Source organism: Anabrus simplex, chromosome 3 (genome assembly GCF_040414725.1).
Source record: "Anabrus simplex isolate iqAnaSimp1 chromosome 3, ASM4041472v1, whole genome shotgun sequence".
NCBI lineage: Eukaryota > Metazoa > Arthropoda > Insecta > Orthoptera > Tettigoniidae > Anabrus > Anabrus simplex.
Window position 1 is genome coordinate 244109898 of NC_090267.1, and position 18942 is coordinate 244128839.

Below are 18942 nucleotides of genomic sequence, written 5' to 3' on the forward strand. Positions count from 1 at the left end.
TACATAGAGAGGAGCTAAGTCTATAAACGGTCATTGGCCGAATTATTTATCCAAACCTAGCTTTTGAAGTTTCATAATTGACAAAGCTTGAATTCGACGTTAGATAGCCTCAAATCACAAAAACTAAGTTTGAACATTTTAACATTTCTATTTTACTGACTTTGGCTGTCTTTAAATGACCAACGCTAGGATTGTGAAAATGAGAAATGTTCAAAGTTAGAATTTACACTTAATTCAAAGTTTTGAAGGTAGCAGTGGATAGGCTCTGAAAAGATAAAATAATTGTTATAAGTCTTACTGCATAGTCTAATTACAGTTGTATGGCCGAGAAAACGTGTAGCGCGACATCTATAGTTTGTAAAGAAGATCTGAGTTGAATTTATGCGAGTATAGTATTTCAAATGCAGACAATAATGTTGTATGCAAAGTACAAACTAATAGTTACCGCTACTGAAGTAAGAACAGCTTAAGAGAATCAGGGACGTGGCGAGTTACTCACCTCAGAGGATTATCGCCGTGTTTGAAGATGCGATATATTAGCAATATTGGTGAAGTCGAAAACTTAATAGAACAGAAGTCGCCAAACAGTTACCAAATAATATATTCCTTCTCTAATGATGAATTGTGTGATATTATTCACAAAAGGCACTTGGACTTAGGCCACAATCGTTAAATATGTGTGGATAAAGAACTAAAAACCGTATGGTCTTCCGAGGCCGTACGCCATTAGTAGTAATTTAAAAACTAAATAAAAAATATTCTAACATCACATAATAAGTGGCTGAAATTTACTTGAGGCAATGCTAACTAAATAATAGGCAAAACAGGAAAGGTTTAGTGGAAAATCTGATACAAAGCAATGCATTTAATTCAACAAGGCAATTAGATGTCACCGATATTGAGACAGAACCTCATGGAGAATGTAACTTTCCACTGAACTATAAGGACCATTTGACAAATTTTATTCCTGAAACCTTTGAAACTAATAGAGCGGGTGAAGTGGCATATAATCCAATAGCCAAATTTTGCGTCATTGGAGCACTCTGTAAACTTCAAAGTGGGTAGGGAATTCATAGCAAATGTGACAAAGGAACTGGCAGATATGTTTGGAACAAAAACAGTGCTTGAAAATCCTCGCCACTCGCAAAGGAGTATGACACAGTAAAACCATGCGTATTTTCATTAGATGGCCGATAGTGAAAACGTCCCTTGGTGTGTACTGCTTCGATTCATACCGATGAAGAAAAGTAGATACTTTCATAGAGCAATCAATAGAACGCTATATGAAATTGTGTTTGGAGTTCCGGTTCGAAACATCATAGCTAATTTTGACGTTCCCCTGGAACTGCTTCATCATATTAACGAAGAAGAGGAGGAGGAGGAGCTAGAAGAGTTGTTAAAAGATGTCAATACGAACTCAACCAAAATATCCGAGCAAATGTAGGAGGAACAAGGCTCTTCACAAGAGCATCTCAGTGCTCTGATATGCCAATGTACTGAAGTCTTATTAGGGCTGAATGGCAGAGTAAACTGACTCAGTTGTGCTTAGTAAGATACCGAAAAATATATCTGAAACTCATCTCGGAAGTTTCAAACACTCCCGGTGTGACTGTGGAATATGGTGTCGGTGTGCCTTAGAAACGATGTTGCCTTGAATGAAAGGTTACCAGTGACCGGTATCATGGGATGTTAAAGGACGTAGTTTTTCTAGAAATTACAAACATTCCTCGCATTACCAATATGGAGTTGCTATGGCGACAGGATAGAACAACTCACTTTGCTGTAGGGGTGAGAAGCAGTCAATAAATAATAATAATGTTATTTGTTTTACGTCCCAATAACTAATCTTTTTACGGTTTTCGGAGACACCGAGGTGCCGGAATTTAGTCCCGCAGGAGTTCTTTTACGTGCCAGTAAATCTACCGACACGAGGCTGACGTATTTGAGCACCTTCAAATACCACCGGACTGAGTCAGGATCGAACCTAACTCCATGTTATATTTCGCTGAGGGGTACAGTTAAAGATCACGTATTTCTTCCGGAAACATAAGATTTATATCACATGAGCAGATGATCAACATTCTTTTGAGGAAATCAGTAAAGTAAGTTATGTTCCGCTATCTAATGACAGCGTTTAAACGATGTGACTTGTTTATCATGAAACAGGGTCTCTTCTGTAAACAAACTTTGTGAAGGGCTAAGCAACCTAAGTTTTAAATACGAGGGTTGTATATAAAGTAGGGGCAACGTAGTCCAGACACTCGCAAGAGATAGGACATGGGCAAATAGGATATAGGAGCGGTCAGATGGTGTTATCATCGATGTGTAGTGCGCATTTGACGGGAATCCAGTTGGGAGTGTTGTTGCTGTGTGGCGTTCAAGTGAAGAGTGTCGATATCACCGTTCTAAAGCCTGTTTTCAAAAGGTAATCATTGTTCGTGGATTAAAATCAAGGTTGCCTGTGACAAAAGTGCACCATAATGTTATCGAAGATTATGTGCAGCCTGTGGAAAGAATGCATTACCGCACAGGACGGTTGCACGATGAATCAAGTCGTTTCGTGCGGGTCGGGGCAGTCTGCGGATTTTCACCGCACAGGTCAGCCGTCCATTCCTTAAGATGAGATTGACATCGTGAGTGGTTTCTATTCCAAAGACCATCGATGGACTGTTCGGGAATTATCCGTAGTGGTAGGTCTCAGTCATCAAGCGGTGTGGCACATACTGATGAAATTTCTCAACATGACAAAAAATTGCGTACTGGTGAGTTCCACATCAACTCACCGAAGTACAAAAATGCCAGCGGTATGCACTGGCTGACATCCATCTGGACAGATACCGCAACGAAGGAGACGCATTTCTGCAGTGTAATGTTGCCAATGATGAGATGTGGGCATTAGCTTACGAGCCTGAATTAAAGCGTCAGTCGAATGAATGTCGTCACTGAGGTTCGCCACGTCCACAGAAATTTCGACAGGAACCCAGTAGGGTGAAGCTTATGCTGATTGTGGCGTACGACTAAGAGGGTGTTAATCTTACGCACGCTGTTCCTGAGGGACACACTGTCAACAGCGACTACTATTACCGATTTCTGGAGCGACATCTGCATCCGGCTATGCGGCCCAAACGTGCACGTTTATTGCGAGACGATCACACTATCGTGTTGCATGACAACGCAGGTGTCATGTCGCAAACAATGCCAAGCGATTATTTCAACGGTGGCATTGGGAGGTCTCTCCGTACTCACAAGACATGAGTCCTTGTGACTTCGTCCTGTTTCCGAAGTTGAAAGAACACCTCCGTGGCCACCGATTTCCTGACGTGACGTCTGCACTCCGCGCAGTAGGGCGCTCCGTCGCCGTCATTAACAGAGAACATCATGCCAACGGTCCCCAACTGCTTCCCGACATTTGACAAAAGGTAAAAGACTTTGCAACCATTTGCTGGCATGATGTAGTGTTTACAGTGCACTATGTCTTCTGGTATGGGCTAGAATGAATTTGTTACTGCGTCTGACTGCTCGGCTTTCAGATATTCAATCAGACGTCAGATTGCACGGCGCAAACCGATTGGAGGCCGCACACTCGCATATAAATACAGCTGCTTCCCAAGCAACCAACGCAGTCGCCAGCGGGATACGGAAGAGAGTATCTACACGACGCCACAGAAGATGACTACCGCAGCAGTAGTCGGAACGTCTGGACGAAGTAAGAGGAGTGGACCACGGCATAACAGCCCGGAAGATTTTTATTATATTGCCGCCAGCCGTGAAAGCTTTCATAATTTAATTTTGATAGTGTATCTTATAACATAGTGCTCCATAATAAGTTTAATACTGTTTGTTAATATTCTGGTAGTATAAGAAATAATAAGTTCGTTGGAATGTATAAATGTACTGTCTTCTGAGGAAATTTGTTATATCGGAATTTCACTGGCGTGTTTGTTTGAAAATTGCCTTGCAGCTAATCAAATTATGTGACTGGTCAGTGGTCCATTTGAGAATTATATTCTTCTTCAAGTGCCATCTTTCCGGAGAAGGTTGGTGGTCATCATAGCATACTTTGAATGTTGCTCCACGGCAGAGTTCTTCTACGTTCTTCTGGTACCAGTACCTCAGGTTCTCAATCTATTGAACTCTTCGTTGGCATGATCCCCGATGACCTTCTATTTTCTTCCCTTGCTTCACGAGTTGTGTGATTCTGCGCTTTTCGTCTTGTAGTACGTATCCGAAATGTTTAATTTTCCATCTTTGAATAGAGAGCAGTACTTCAGCATTTATCGTAGCCTAGTCATTATCTCGGTATTCCTCACTTTTATGTCCACGGGATACATGACATCCGCCGATAAACCGACATTTCGAAGGCATCCAGTTTCTTGTAGAATAACTCTGTTAATATTCACCATTCCACAGCACACAATAGCGTAAGTAACACACATATTCTGTTCATTATCATCCTAAGATTCAGGTTTAGGTTGCATTTACGTAGTTGATTTTCTATTTTATGGATGAACTGGGTGACATTTTAGTTAAGGTCAACAGCAAGGACAGTTTAGTGCTAATGGGCGATTCCAATGCAAGAAATGGAAATAGAAATGTAGGATATGAAACGGCAATGAGTAGGATTCGGATAACTACGCTCTTAAAAATGCCAAAATATGCACTAAAAGGTAAAGTATACATTAAGTCGTTTAGATACTCTCTCCTGTATCCCGCTGGCGACTGCATTGGTTGCATGGGACGCAGCTGTATTTATATGAGAGTGTGCGGCCTCCAATTAATTTGCGCCGTGCAATTTGACGTCTGGTTGAATATCTGAAAGTCGAGCAGTCAGACGCAGTAAAAATTTTATCCTAGCCCATACCAGAAGACATAGTGCACTGTAAACACTACATTCTGCCAGCAAATGGTTGCAAAGTCTTTTACATTTTGTCAAATGTCGGGAAGCCTTTGGGGACCGTTGGCATGAAGTTCTCTGTTCATGACATTAATTAGTAGTTTATATCGTAAGAAATTAATGTTACACTTCAAACATCGCAAAATAAAAAAGAATTACATACCGTACAACAATACAATGCTCCATTTTGTCAATGAAATTCAAATGTTTTAATTACATTTAATCATCGCGTGATGTAATAGGTTTAGAAACACAAACTTGTGCCTATTTTCGCGTAAAATGACATTGTACTCCGAAAAAACTTTCCCCACATCATATGCCACAATTGAAGCATACTCCAACTTGACGAAATCAGAGACCGACGCGCTGTCAAACTTAGCTTTGCCTTGGATAATACCAGAAAAGCTTTTAAGTTTGAGGAGCCCAAAGGTTTCTAGCACTACACTCTGATTTTTGCCAAGAAAACCTGATTATAATTAGGTTCATTACGGATCGTTCGACTTCTTCAACAATTCCATTACTAATGTGAAGAGGAAATCCTTTTTGTTGCAATTTTTTGATGGTTGAAGTTATGCAATGTAAATCGGAGTGAAAAAATATAAGTTGCTTACGAACATAGTCTTTGCTCAAGAAATTTGAACTTCTTAAATACAAGCAGGTTCTTCAGAATCGAGGTCTTCAACTACCTTTCTTACTACCGGTACCTCAAAATAATCGGCATAATAAACAACAGCTTCGAGCCACGTTCCCCGCCTTGTATAGAATGGTGATGACTAGAGATGCTCTTCATCAACTGTATCCAAAACTAATTTCTTGCGACTTTCAACCTTCAGGAATACTCTTTTCTCTGTAGACATCAACCCGTTTACTTCAGGACAGGAACCTGGGACAGCTTCAGTGACTCGTTCAAGTCCATGTTCTGCACATGTGATATGTATAATCTTGAGATGTAATATCCCAAGACCTCCTATGACTCTACACATGTAAGGTGCAGCATCAGTGCAGGTCACGAGAACATGATCGTAAATAGTGCACGATGGACACAAACAAGAAAGTGATTCAATGAAAAATGCAGCACCTATTGAGTGATTCACCTTAGGTAACACAGCTATATTTAGTATATATGATTTTTCTCTATCTTCTTTCTCTCCTAAAATTCCAAACACAAAGTTAGCTACATATCCTTGATCTACGTCCGTTCTTTCATCTATTGAGACCGAAATATATTTTGCATCAGATTTTTCCCTTAGTTTACCTAACATTACTTTATAAAGCTCAGGCAAGTAATTATTACTAATCGTTCATTCATCTGGGATTGTTTGTTTCGTATACTCCTGCAGAATCCGAACTGAGTTCTTATTTGTTAGCTTAGCCAATGAGATGTTTACGGAGACAAATAATTAACACGGATCTTCATTTAATTTACTTCGTGTCGGTGCTGGTTTAACTAAAGCAGTGGTTACAAGAGGTTGGTGTTCTTGTTTCAAATTTACCTCTTTCAATTTACTATGTTTCGTTGTTTGAAGATGTTGAATTTGATACTTTTTAATTACGGTTACGACTGTGCTACAGTATTTGCAAAACAACACACTTCAGTCAGTTTAAAAGTCTTAAAACTCGCGTACATTAGCTCTCTGTGCTTCTCTAACATTGCTCTTGATATTGGGATTGTAAATTAAGTATCTAAGTAGCTATTTAACGTAATATGAACCACAACCTGTTTCAACTCGACCAAAGTAAGAATGACAATAACTAATTGTTCGTAAAAGGTAACTATTTACGAAATGAGGAAAAGACAGTCCTGATGTAAAGGAAATTCCAAGAATCAGTACTCGCCTAATTGCATTGTAGGTACACAAAGCGATGGCAGGATATAGAGCTGGTGTTTGTAAATTTAAACAAGCTGCTAACCTGTCAAACACACTACCTAAGGATAAACAGCACAGCTTAACACTTAAGTTATCTCAAATTCATGTGAAATTTTCCAGTAGTATCCTGCGAAAGCCGATGTCTACATTCAAGACGAAAAAGACGAAAAATACTTTTGCAATATGCCCTAAAAGGATGAAAACCTCAAAATATGCATTGTTCAGATTAAAACTGCTAAAGTATGCAATTACGAATGCAATATTCAAATGCATGATTATCCGAAGCCTGGTGTGAGTAAATAGGGAAGGATATGGAAGGGAAGTGTTTACTGGACTTTTGTGCTAGTATGAGATTACAAGCTGCATATCTGTACTTCTGACATAAGCCTACTTACTGTTAAACATGAAATGGCAATTTCACTAGATCCGTAATATAATATATCATCATTGATTTTTGATGTTAGGAATGTTCAAGTGTTCTGAGCATTTCTTGATTATACAGAGCATTACCTGACCTACTTTAAAGTAAGTACATTTCAGACCTTTAATGGAGAAAATGAAATCTTCCTGGAAATGGATAAGATTAGAGCAGCTCCAGGACAAGTAAATTAGCCATTTGTACATGGATATGATCAGTGAAAAGCTCCATAAAATAGGAACTCTTCCGATTCAGGACACAGAACGTAATGATTTGCACACAGGAATGCTGTAATAGAAACGGCAAGAAACGATCCTGGGTGTAAAGGTGAGGAAAAGCGAATGTCTTGATGGAAGGATGAAACCAGAGCAACCTGTAAACGCAAAGCAAAGCTATATTATAATGGTTTAAAACAAGAACTGTTGTAGATAAGGAATCGTAAGTATGAAATAGAGGTGGAAATCATTAATAGTGTTCGACAAGAAATTGTGGGATAATTTTGGAAAGGTCAATCCGCTGGAAATATTTTCTGGACAGCAATAATATTGGGAAAGATAGTAAACTCGTATTTCTTTGCTGATCCACTTGAATGGTTCACATCGGGATGCGTACTTCCTACGAACTGTTTCTAATCCACAACCCACGGAAATACGTGCAGTTCACCAGTGTTTTTCTTGATAGCGTTTTCTTTTTTTATCTGCGCGCTTCCTGGTTGTGACCAAATAGCATTGTTTCAACACGTCAGGAGGGATAGCAGCAAGTTTCTCGAGGAGTGCGAGCACGTGGGGCTTCTGTTTCATATCAGCCACTGGACACACTGTTTACAATATTTTATTGTGCGGTAGTTGGTTACAGTATCTATGTGTGTTGATTTCTGGGTAGTGGTAATATCCGCAGAAAGAGTGGAAAATGCCACGTACTTCATTATATTAGGTTATACAGTATGTTCCTAGGGGTAGGTTGGTGGTTGCCTGGTATTAAAAATAAATGCATCTCCCCTCTAGAAGCAATTTGAGGTAAGATTAACACAGCCTACCTATCTCTAACATCGCCTGGAGTACTGCTAAAATGTCACCAAAAGTAAGATGTAGCGCAGTCACATGCGGCGCACGCCATGATAACTTCAAACTGCACACTTTTCTGATTTTCGACGAATGTGGTTCGTGATTTTAATCGTAATATCAGTATTGACCTTTCTCCTGGGCAACAACGCAGTGGTCTATATTCCTTAGTAATGGCCACCGTTCTTGATTTCTGCATGATAGGAGCGTGTGTATTTACTAAAATATTTCGTAGAATCACATATCACAGAGAATACCGTTCTTCGTAGCTAAAACTGTCATCACAAATCGATTTTCTTATTTTTGAATGTCGTGACCCCACTGGCTTTCTAGGTTACATCTATGACGTAGCCTCGCCACCCTGGACGATCTTCGGTATTCCTCAAGGCACATTGGAAACATAAACCGATGATAGTGTTCACTTGTCCCGTCCATGTGGTCGCAGTCCTTCCCTGTGGTCTACTGTCCTCAAACTTCCCTTCCATGATTTACTTCTCTTGTTTGTCTCCAGGTCGTCCCGCCATATGCCCAAAGAACTGCAGTATTTTTAACTGATACGAGAAGAAAGGCGTTTTAAAATCTTCAGCTTCAGAAGAATGGACGTATTGGCTCTTCTTGGGGTCCAAGGCGCATGTATCATTCTACACCAGCACCATAGTGCAAAGACATGAGTGCGTTTTCTGTCCAAAGACTTAACGGTGCAGGTCTCATAGGCGTACGAGAGAACATAAAATAAAACTGTACAGCTCATCGTTATCTGTGAAAGGGAATGAAGGAATTTGTTGGGTCTTATACACCTCAATCCAAAATTACTTACGTCACAATCACACTATTCTCTTAAATCTACTTTCACTACACAATTATTTATACTACTACTACTACCTGGCGAGTTGGCCGTGCGCGTAGAGGCGCGCTGCTGTGAGCTTGCATCCGGGAGATAGTAGGTTCGAATCCCACTATCGGCAGCCCTGAAGATGTTTTTCCGTAGTTTCCCATTTTGACACCAGGTAAATGCTGGGGCTGTACCTTAATTAAGGCCACGGCCGCTTCCTTCCAACTTCTAGGCCTTTCCTATCCCATCGTCGCCATAGGACCTCTCTGTGTCGGTGCGACGTAAAGCCCTAGAAAAAAAATTATACTACTTACCTGTTCAACTTCTACCTTCAGCCTGTCCACGAGACCTACTTTATCCGATTCCCGAGAGTTTAAGTACACTGGCCCGATGACGACTCCTGTATACCATTCATATTCGCCCTATCATTATCTCTCTAATAACTCAAATTCTCACGCCTCCCATCTTCGGATTGTCTCTGGTAACTCTGCTGACACCTATCGCCATTGAAACTTCTATTAGCCTCTGATACTTGTCTGACATGTTTCCCCTCCCCCTCTACTGCTCCTTTTTTACCGAACATAATACTTTCTCTCACGTGACCTTGTACATATTCACCCCAAAACTTGTCAATGAACTTCTCTTTAAATTTTCCTAAATTAAACATATTGTTCTGATACACTTGAAACCATATTTTACTTTCACCGATAACAACATTCGACAAGAACTCCAACGCGTATTCCCATTTGATATTATTATCCCTCAACTTACTTGCAAATCTTTTCTCAACTAGTTTTACAAATTCCATAGGAGTGAACTGTTTTCCAGAAAGCTTAGATAAATATTGGTCCCTGCTGAACAAACCACTCGTTACTACCACTTCTATTGTCATCTGATCTCTAAATTCTTGCCGTAGCCCACTCTGGCAATGCAAAACGTTTCTTCCGCTTCTCTCTCAGCAATCTCTTTAATTATCCTCAAGTCTTCCTGTAATTTGTCTTTTTTCTCTCACGCCTCCTGTGACAACGCTTCCTATTTGTTCCATAGTTCCCTGACCTCCCCAAGCGTTCTTTCAATCTGTTCGACTTTGCTAACATGTTCCCTTGTATCTTGCCCAATTGTATTTAAAATCTTGTCCAACCTTTTCTCGACACCTCATGAATTTTTCCAGATTACTAGAAATCTTATTATTTGTACTTAACAGTACGATATTTTTACTGTCCTCTGTACGTGTTTCCTTGACTTGCTAGGTCTGAGTACATAGATTGTTCCGATTGAACTTCATTTCACCCCCTATTTCAACACACACATTATTAGACTTATTTACTTAGATATTTGATCAGTTACTTCTAATATCTTAGTATCTATTTTAGAACTTAGTGATTCACTCAACCCATCTATTCTATTATTGATGGCATTGTTACCATCAATTAATTCTTCCATCTTACTGTTAATCTGTTTACTTATAAAGTTAATAAGTTTATTACTATTTTCGCTACTTCTACCAATTAATCCTTCAATCGGTTTCTTATTATTTTCGTTATGCTTTTCACTGAGCTCGGTCATTCTGGCCATCAACAAATTTAAAAATTCTTGATTCATTGCCCCTGATACTTCCTTTTGTGTTTAAGTGTGCTTCTCAACTTCTGCACTTTCCTGAATTACTTCAGAACCTTCCATCCGTTTCACCAGCTCCCTGTTCTCAACCTCACCTTGGATGTCCGTAGAAGCAATAGCCTCCTTCTCTTCCTTGTCATCTTTGGTTCACTAGCAAAAGTATGCGATCTCAAATGGATTTCTCTTGTCAAATACCTTGACATGCCCCCAAAATACAAATATATAAGACAAAATTACACTCCTCACTATTACAGGTTATATATCCGTTGGCTTATATGTGCGTATTCTTTCTAAAATCAACCTATGGTATGCTATCATTCAGAACAAGTTCTGAATTATTTTAGTTTCATAAACGAGATATAGCATGGCTTGAAAATATAATCACACTTCACAATCAACTTTACAAGTAATTCACAGATAACACTTAGTCTGCATTACGACGACTCGTATATTCGGCTATCACCGAACTGACACAAGAAATCGACCGAACAGATACACGAAACACACCCCGAACATTGAATCCATTTGATCACTGACGATTACGTATGCATGTTACTATCATCTCAGTAGTACTCCTGATAGCAAGGCACTGTATTCAACTGTGGCCTTACTCTCCATATGACTGACTCTCCCACTATTCACCATCCAACTCCACAACACTCCATGTCAAGCCTCCCCATCCAACTGACTGACAGATATAGGATCCTCCTCTATATATAAACACTAGTTGTCACATGGTATAACAACCACGTCATCTCTAAAACAGCCAATGATGTCACTCCCACCCAGCTCCAAAGTATTACAGATTGTGATGAAATAGCCTCAGGCAAAGTAGGAATTCCCTAAATTATCTCATACTTCTAAATGCATACAATGACAGAGCGATGAGTCATCAGTTACTGTAACAGTATTGCACCATGTGTTGTAATGTCTTACAGTTATTTCACAAAACATATCCGATATTAGGCAGCAAGTCACACTCTAAATTATTTTAATGCTAACATACACACACACATATATATAGACATAATAATTAAAATACAATGCAGCAAACGATAATTAATCAATACATCGCCAAGTCAGATTATAGAACTGAATCAAACTATAATAACATTTTCAATAATAATAATAATATAGATACAATAATAATACACCGAGCTCGATTTCTGCAGTCGCTTAAGTACGGCCAGTATCCAGTAATGGGGAGATAGTGGATTCGAGCCTCACTGTCGACAGCCCTGAAGATGGTTTTCCGTGGTATCCCATTTTCACACCACGCAAATGCTGGGGATGTACCATAATTAAGGCCACGGCCGCTTCCTTCCACTTCCTAGACATTTCCTATCCCATCGTCGTCGTTAGACCTATCTGTGTCAGTGCGACATAAAGCAATTAGCAAAATTATAATAATACAGGTAAAATAGTAATACAAATATGATAATAATAATAATAATAATAATAAGAAGAAGAATATAGAAGAGTGCTTATAACGGGATTTGAACGATTACAATTTATCTTTAAGAAAGAGAAGAAGTGAGAGTAAGAATAGGGTATGTGAATGTGATGCGAGTGTGTGATTCATTAATGAATGAATTAAAATATTCCACTGTAATTTATATTTTGTGAGCTATTGTAACACGTAAACACCAACAGTTCACATGTCAAAATATTTTACAAAAGGAACATATATTTCACACTTATTCGATCCTCCAATGTTTCCCCAATATTCACCCCTTATTTTGTTTTTACTGTATACTTGAAGAACTAGATATGATATGAAAAATATGATAGATATAAAAGGGGACTTCTACTTCAGGGCGTAATGCGCAAGATGGCGGGCGCGCGCAACTACCTAGTGCCGGGGCTCCCGAGGCAAGATAGCCGCTATACATTGGTTATGTGAGACTTATTTTAAAGAGCTAAAGGTGATTGTTTGTGTAGGCCTAACTTCGGTCAACTACCTGAGGGGCTCACAACCTATAACTTACCAGCCTTATCAGCTTAACTTCCAGGACTGAGGCAAGGGCTGCTAGACAGGATGGCTGCTATACTCTATTTGTATAGACCTAACTAGGGAGCTACCTCGTCCAACACCTCATACAACATTGCACCGCGCCATATTTCAGGACTAAACTAATTGAAAAACGCGTGAAATGGCGATTTTAGAACGATAAGGTCGCAGCACTATTATATTGCCTCATGACATCACACCAAGATCAGACTCTTGTTGTTAGATGAAGTGGTTCTCCTCTTTTAAAAAGAGATACAGTATATAGAACACTGTCGTCGTATGTGTTATCTAGATATTACATCGATACTACGATTCAAATACGGTTCGGGAACTATAGATATACTCTCTTTCAAATTATAACATACAGTATTTCATGCATACATACATCTTCATTAGAGACTGTTATGCCTTTCAGCGTTCAGTCTGCAAGCCTCTGTGGATTTTCTAAACGCCGCCACAATTCTCTATTTGTAACTAAGTTTGTGGCCTCGTTTAGATCTATACCACTTATCTTTAAATCGTTACGAATCGAGTCTAACCATCGTCGTCTTGGTCTCCCTCTACTCCTCTTACCCTCCATAACAGAGTCAATTATTCTCCTGGGTAACCTCTCCTACTCCATTCACCTCACATGAACCTACCACCGAAGCCGGTTTAAGGTTACAGCTTCATCCATTAAGTTCATTTCTAACTTCGCTTTACCTCCTCATTCCGAGTACCCTCCTGCCGCTGTTCCCACCTATTTCTACCAGCAATCATTCCCGCTACTTTAATGTCTGTTACTTCTAACTTATGAATAAGATATCCTGATCCCACCTGGATTTCATTCCCGTTCAACAAAGCTTGTCTGAAAACAGACCAATCTAAATATAGTTTCGTCCGGGAGCTAAATTCCTACTTACAGAATACGGTTAATCGCGTCTGCGAGCTCACTGCATTAGCTTTACTGCACCTTGATTCTATCTCACTTAACATACAATACTACCATCCTGGGAGAACACACATCCTGAATACTTGAAATTATCTTCTTGTTCCAGCTTCGTATCTCCAATCTGACATTCAATTCTCTTGTATTTCCTACCTACTGACATCAATTTAGTCTTAGAAAGGCTTGTTTTCACACTATTCTCATTGCACTTGTTTTCAAGTTCCAAGAAATTACAAATTATATATAATATGATTGTTCACAAAGGGAATCTTAAATATCTGAAAGAAGCAATGCAAACAAACAAGAAATGCCTTTCACAACTTGAATAGACCAAGGCATTAAAATTTCGGGTTACTCAAATAATATGCTAGGTAGACCAGTAATGCCCAGCTACTTTATTAAATAACATATAAAATACAATAATTGAAATTTGAATGGTCATAATTACTTACTTTACATGTTCCCTTTCCATTTAGTCGAGGTGGGGTGCATATGACTCTTCTATCAATGGGTATGGTTGGGGGATAATATTTCTTGCACTGCTCTATGTTCATGATTTCCAGGTTAACCTTCTGTAGAATGTTGGTTGGTTTATTTTCCTGTAACAGAGAATTTCAACCAAAGGTATAATAATCGTATTGCCTTTAATATTGATTCATTATGGTACTGGAAAGAAGATTAATATAACGAACACAGAATATGTATTCCAAAAAAGTTATTATCCTTGAGAAACTATATATTCTTTGGATACCTGTTGCCATTCCTTCATGGATGCAGTATTTTTGTATCCCTCTCTTGGCACAGGCCAGAGCAAAGTGTAGCTTACACCGAAGTCCCTGTCTTATTCATGGCTGTAAAAATATGAAAGCTGCTGGGGTATGGGTGATGCTGAGTGATGACATTTGGAGCACAACTAGTGTCTGAATGTTATGAAAGGTGTTGCTCATGCCAACATTCGTGCTCCAGTAGCACCTTCTGATCCAGTGAGGAAAGCAATGGCCAACTACCTCACTACTCATCTTGCCTAGTACGCCTCATTTCGGCTCTGCCATTAGTTTTTGCAGTTTCCCTATAACTGCATTTCGTGGTGCTATTTAAGGATCCAACCAGCCTCCGGGCTGATGACCTAACCGACAGATATTCTTTGGTAATAGTTTTAAGTCACATCAACTCAGAGAGACTTTCTGGTGGCCATGGGAAAGGAAAATGTTAGGACTGAGGAGAAAGTGATCGAGGCTTTATTAAGGTACAGTCCCAGCCTTTGCCTAGTTTCAAAAAAGTAGAAACCCGGGAATATCTTCATGGCTGCCAGTAATGGTGTTCGAAATCACCAACACTCCAATGCAAGCAGCCAACTCACTCGAATACGAATGAATACGAAACAGTAAAACTGATTTTTTTACAAAAATGAAAGCATCATTATATTGAATACCGCCGAAGGGCAATCTTCCGTAAACCTTTGCTATTTACATCAATTTTACATAAAATTGAAAATCTAAATTTACGTACACCATTGAATAACTCAATAGTACAGCATTCTACCTAGTTAAGAAGTGATACTCACCCCGATAGAGCCCCATCCAACAGCGGTCACAAAGTTTCCTAGAGGGATGTCCGTTTCTTGAGTTGCCAGTCTAGCAGCCTTGATAGTGAAGTCATTCAAAGGAAAGGGTTTTTCGACCTGCGCATTTAAGAAGAAAGAAAAACACGAATAGCACTACATTGCCCCGATAGAGCACTACATTACGAATTATTTCCTGATGACAAGTGTAACAGGTGTTTTATTCAGTGAGGAGGCTACCGACTCAACAAAACCACTTATCTATTTTTATTGCCCGTTTCTATATAAAATAAGCTATAAAAGACTTGTCCGTCGCTGTTTTCCACATGGACGTTCAGGGGGACGTGTGCAGATGACTCCTGGATCAGGGAGAATCTTCACTATGGATTCTAAACGTAGGAAATACGTGTCCGCTTCCATTGCGTAACGGTTATCAATATAGCTGTCGTCCTCCGATGTCCGGCTTCGATTCCTAGTACTGCCAGAAATGTAAGAATTATTAAAATGGTTCATGAAGCTCATCGCCATTGGGGGTGCACCACCTCGGTATGAGCACGCGAGTTTACTTTACTGGAATCTCTTCACACGACACACACTTACTGTGAGAACAGAGCAACGTGGAACTAGAATAATACCAGAGTTGGTTTATGAGCTGCAACAGTTCAGTATAAGAACCGACTCTCCGTTCAAAGAATCCCTGAAAATGTGTGAAAAGGTAAGTAAAAGGGGGAGGCAAACAGCAAAGAAATTATGGGGAAAATAACTGAGCGACATACAGGGTTAATCAGCTAAGTTGTCCATCTGAAATATATTCCGGTCCGTTAAAGATAGAGGCATTCTGTTTTCATACTCTTACATCTATCTATATTATCTTACTATATATAAAAATGGATGTATGTGTGTAAATGACACATCTCCTCCTAAACCACTCTAGCAATTTCAACCAAACTTGGTACACTTATGATTTACTATCCGGAGACGAGCAATGTGGGGGTAAGCCATCCGTAGCTCCCTTAGGATTGGGGGGTCAGGGGGGCAAGGTATAAAACAAATTGAAAAAGGTGTCGAATCCACAGTTTTCGGGGTCACTGAGATAAATAGTGGCATTTCCGATTTTTTAAAAGTCAAAGTTCAGCTCCCTTTTGGGTGGGGGGCGAGGGGGGAGTGATAAATAAAATTAAATGAAAATAGTGTCGAATATATAGTTTTCGGGGTCGCCGAGGTTGAATTGTACACTCCGAATTTTTAGTATCAGGAGACAAACCACGTGGGAGTAAGGAAGCCCAGGCACCCTTACGGGTGAGGGGGGCGAAGGGGTCAGATATACAAATTAACGAAAATATTGTCAAATCCATACTTTTCGGGGTCGCTGAGATGAATAGTGACACTCCGGATTTTTTTAAAGTCCATGTTCAGCCCCCTCTGGGGTGGAGGATAAGGGGGGAGTGATATTTAAAATTAAACGAAAATAGTGTCGAATACATAGTTTTCGGGCTCACCGAGGTTGAATTGTACACTCCGAATTTTTAGTATCAGGAGACAAACCACGTGGGGGTAAGACAGCCCACAAACCCTTATGGATGGGGGGCGAGGGGGTCAGATATACAAATTAACGAAAATAATGTTGAATCCATACTTTTCGGGGTCGCTGAGATGAACAGTGACACTCCGGATTTTTTAAAGTCCATGTTCAGCCCCGTTTGGTGTGGGGGCGAGGGGGGGAGTGATATATAAAATTAAACGAAAATAGTGTCGAATACATAGTATTCGGGGTCACCGGGGAGAATTACACACTCGAATTTTTAGTATCAGGAGACAAACCACGTGGGTGTAGGACACCCCAGGAACTCCTAGGGGCGGGGGACGAAGGGGCTGAGATATAAAAATAATCGTAAGTAGTGTCGAATCCATACTTTTCGGGGTCGCTGAGATGAATAATGATACTCCGGAATTTTTTTCAAGTTCAGTCCCCTTCGTGATAGGGGGACGATGGGAGAGTGGTATATAAAAATAATCAAAAATAGTGTCGACTCCACAGTTGTCGGGGTCGCTGAGATGAATAGTGAGACTCCGGATATTTTATAAGTCCAAGTTCATCACCCTTTGTGGTGGGGGCGAGGGGATTGAACTTAAAAATAAACGAAAATAGTGTCGCTGAGATGAATACTAACACACCCGATTTTTTAAAAATCAATGGTTAGCCCCATTTAGGGTGGGGGAGGTGGGGGGAGTGAGATTTAAAAATAATCGAATATACTGCCGAGTCCATAGTTTTCCGGGTCGTTGAGATGAATAGTAACATTCCGGATTTTTAAAGTCCAACTTCAGCCCCCTTCGGCGTAGGGGGTGAGAAGGTTAGAAAATAAATTGTCAAAAATGACCAAGATAGTGGACGTGTGTATGTTCCAGTGTGACTTTCAAGTATGACTTACTACCTGGAAAACATACTTTGGGAGTAAGACGCCCCTAGAACCACTAGGGAAGCGGGTGAAATATAATCTGTATTAATGAATGGAAGTCAGTTTGGAGCGATCTATATATACTGTACTACATATATATATATATTAAAGCATTAAAATGAAAGCAGACGTGACCATTCTAGGCATCTTAGAAACTTAAAACTTGGTACCAGACAAGCTTATGACTTCGGGATCCATAGAAAAATCTAAACTTCTCATAATTCTCTGAGGGGGACACGCTGGGAGTTTCAAATCTGCTTAAGAACACAGTGGGTGATATTTATCCAGAACGATAACTTATAGGTTTCATGGGCTTAAAAGTTTCCTGAAAGTCCTCATTTTTAACCCCCTCCTCCATATGAAGATGGCGGCACAATCTCCCAGACAAGTTAGAAAATTGAAATTTGGCAAAATTATAGCTTTTTGTACGTTAAATTTGGTTGTATTTCTGGATTTACCTAAATTTTCCACTTTATACACGTGTAATTGATGGTTTGATTCACTAATAGGAAAGACGGGATCATCAACTTCTACACGAATATTGGCCCACCCAGTAGCCATATGTAAGCCAAATTCTATGTTTGAAGCTGTATGAAAAGTAATTCACTGTGTGAAAATCTTACACAAATTTCACTCTATTCAACGTTTCTGCTCAATCATACCTTTAAATAGATGAGATACGAGGAAATATGAGGCCAGAGGTGTCTTACCGTACAATCCGCTTTTCGATATCATGCACCGTTTAGAAGCAGATATTCTGTAAATGTAGGTGAACATGCATACACTTCCGTATGTCGACCTACGTTTATTCATTGAAGTAGATTTGTAGCTATCTAGAAGAGGGTGTGTCTGACATTGTAATTAATACGTTACAAATCAATAGTGAATGACAGCTGGAGGGCGTCTGCTGTTGTAATCAGTACTCCCCACATCGACTATAATTGGCAGTAGAAATGGGGACCTCCTCCAACGCCTGTGTACAATTGTAATGTATAATTCCCTTCTCGATTTGACTAGTAGACAACAAGGGAGCGTGCATTTTTCAAAACTCTTTTAGCTGATTCTCTTTATCGTTAGGAATAGGTGCCCCCTTGCAAGGGGGCCATGGATTATAAAAAAATTTACCCATCAAAATGTGACTGATGTTACGCATAGTGAATTGCGGTGGACAAGTGGACCTGTCATTATCATCACAACTCCACAACTCGCACTTTACATTGGAAACCACGTCTGCGTACCTTCCTATGCTGTTTCTCGGATAACGTCAAGAGACATGCAGTTTAAAATTTTTTA

The 18942-nt window shown here is 39.8% G+C and overlaps 1 protein-coding gene across 1 annotated transcript in view; it reads right to left on the reverse strand.

Moving 5' to 3' along the window:
• Window positions 1-15175: 15175 nt before the first annotated feature.
• The window catches only part of LOC136867194 (mite allergen Eur m 3), a 74804-nt gene continuing 71037 nt past the window's right edge, over window positions 15176-18942 (reverse strand). Inside the window, exon 5 of the mRNA XM_068226836.1 lies at window positions 15176-15310. Within this exon, the coding sequence (XP_068082937.1) occupies window positions 15176-15310 (135 nt within the window). The remainder of the gene's footprint in view (window positions 15311-18942) is intronic.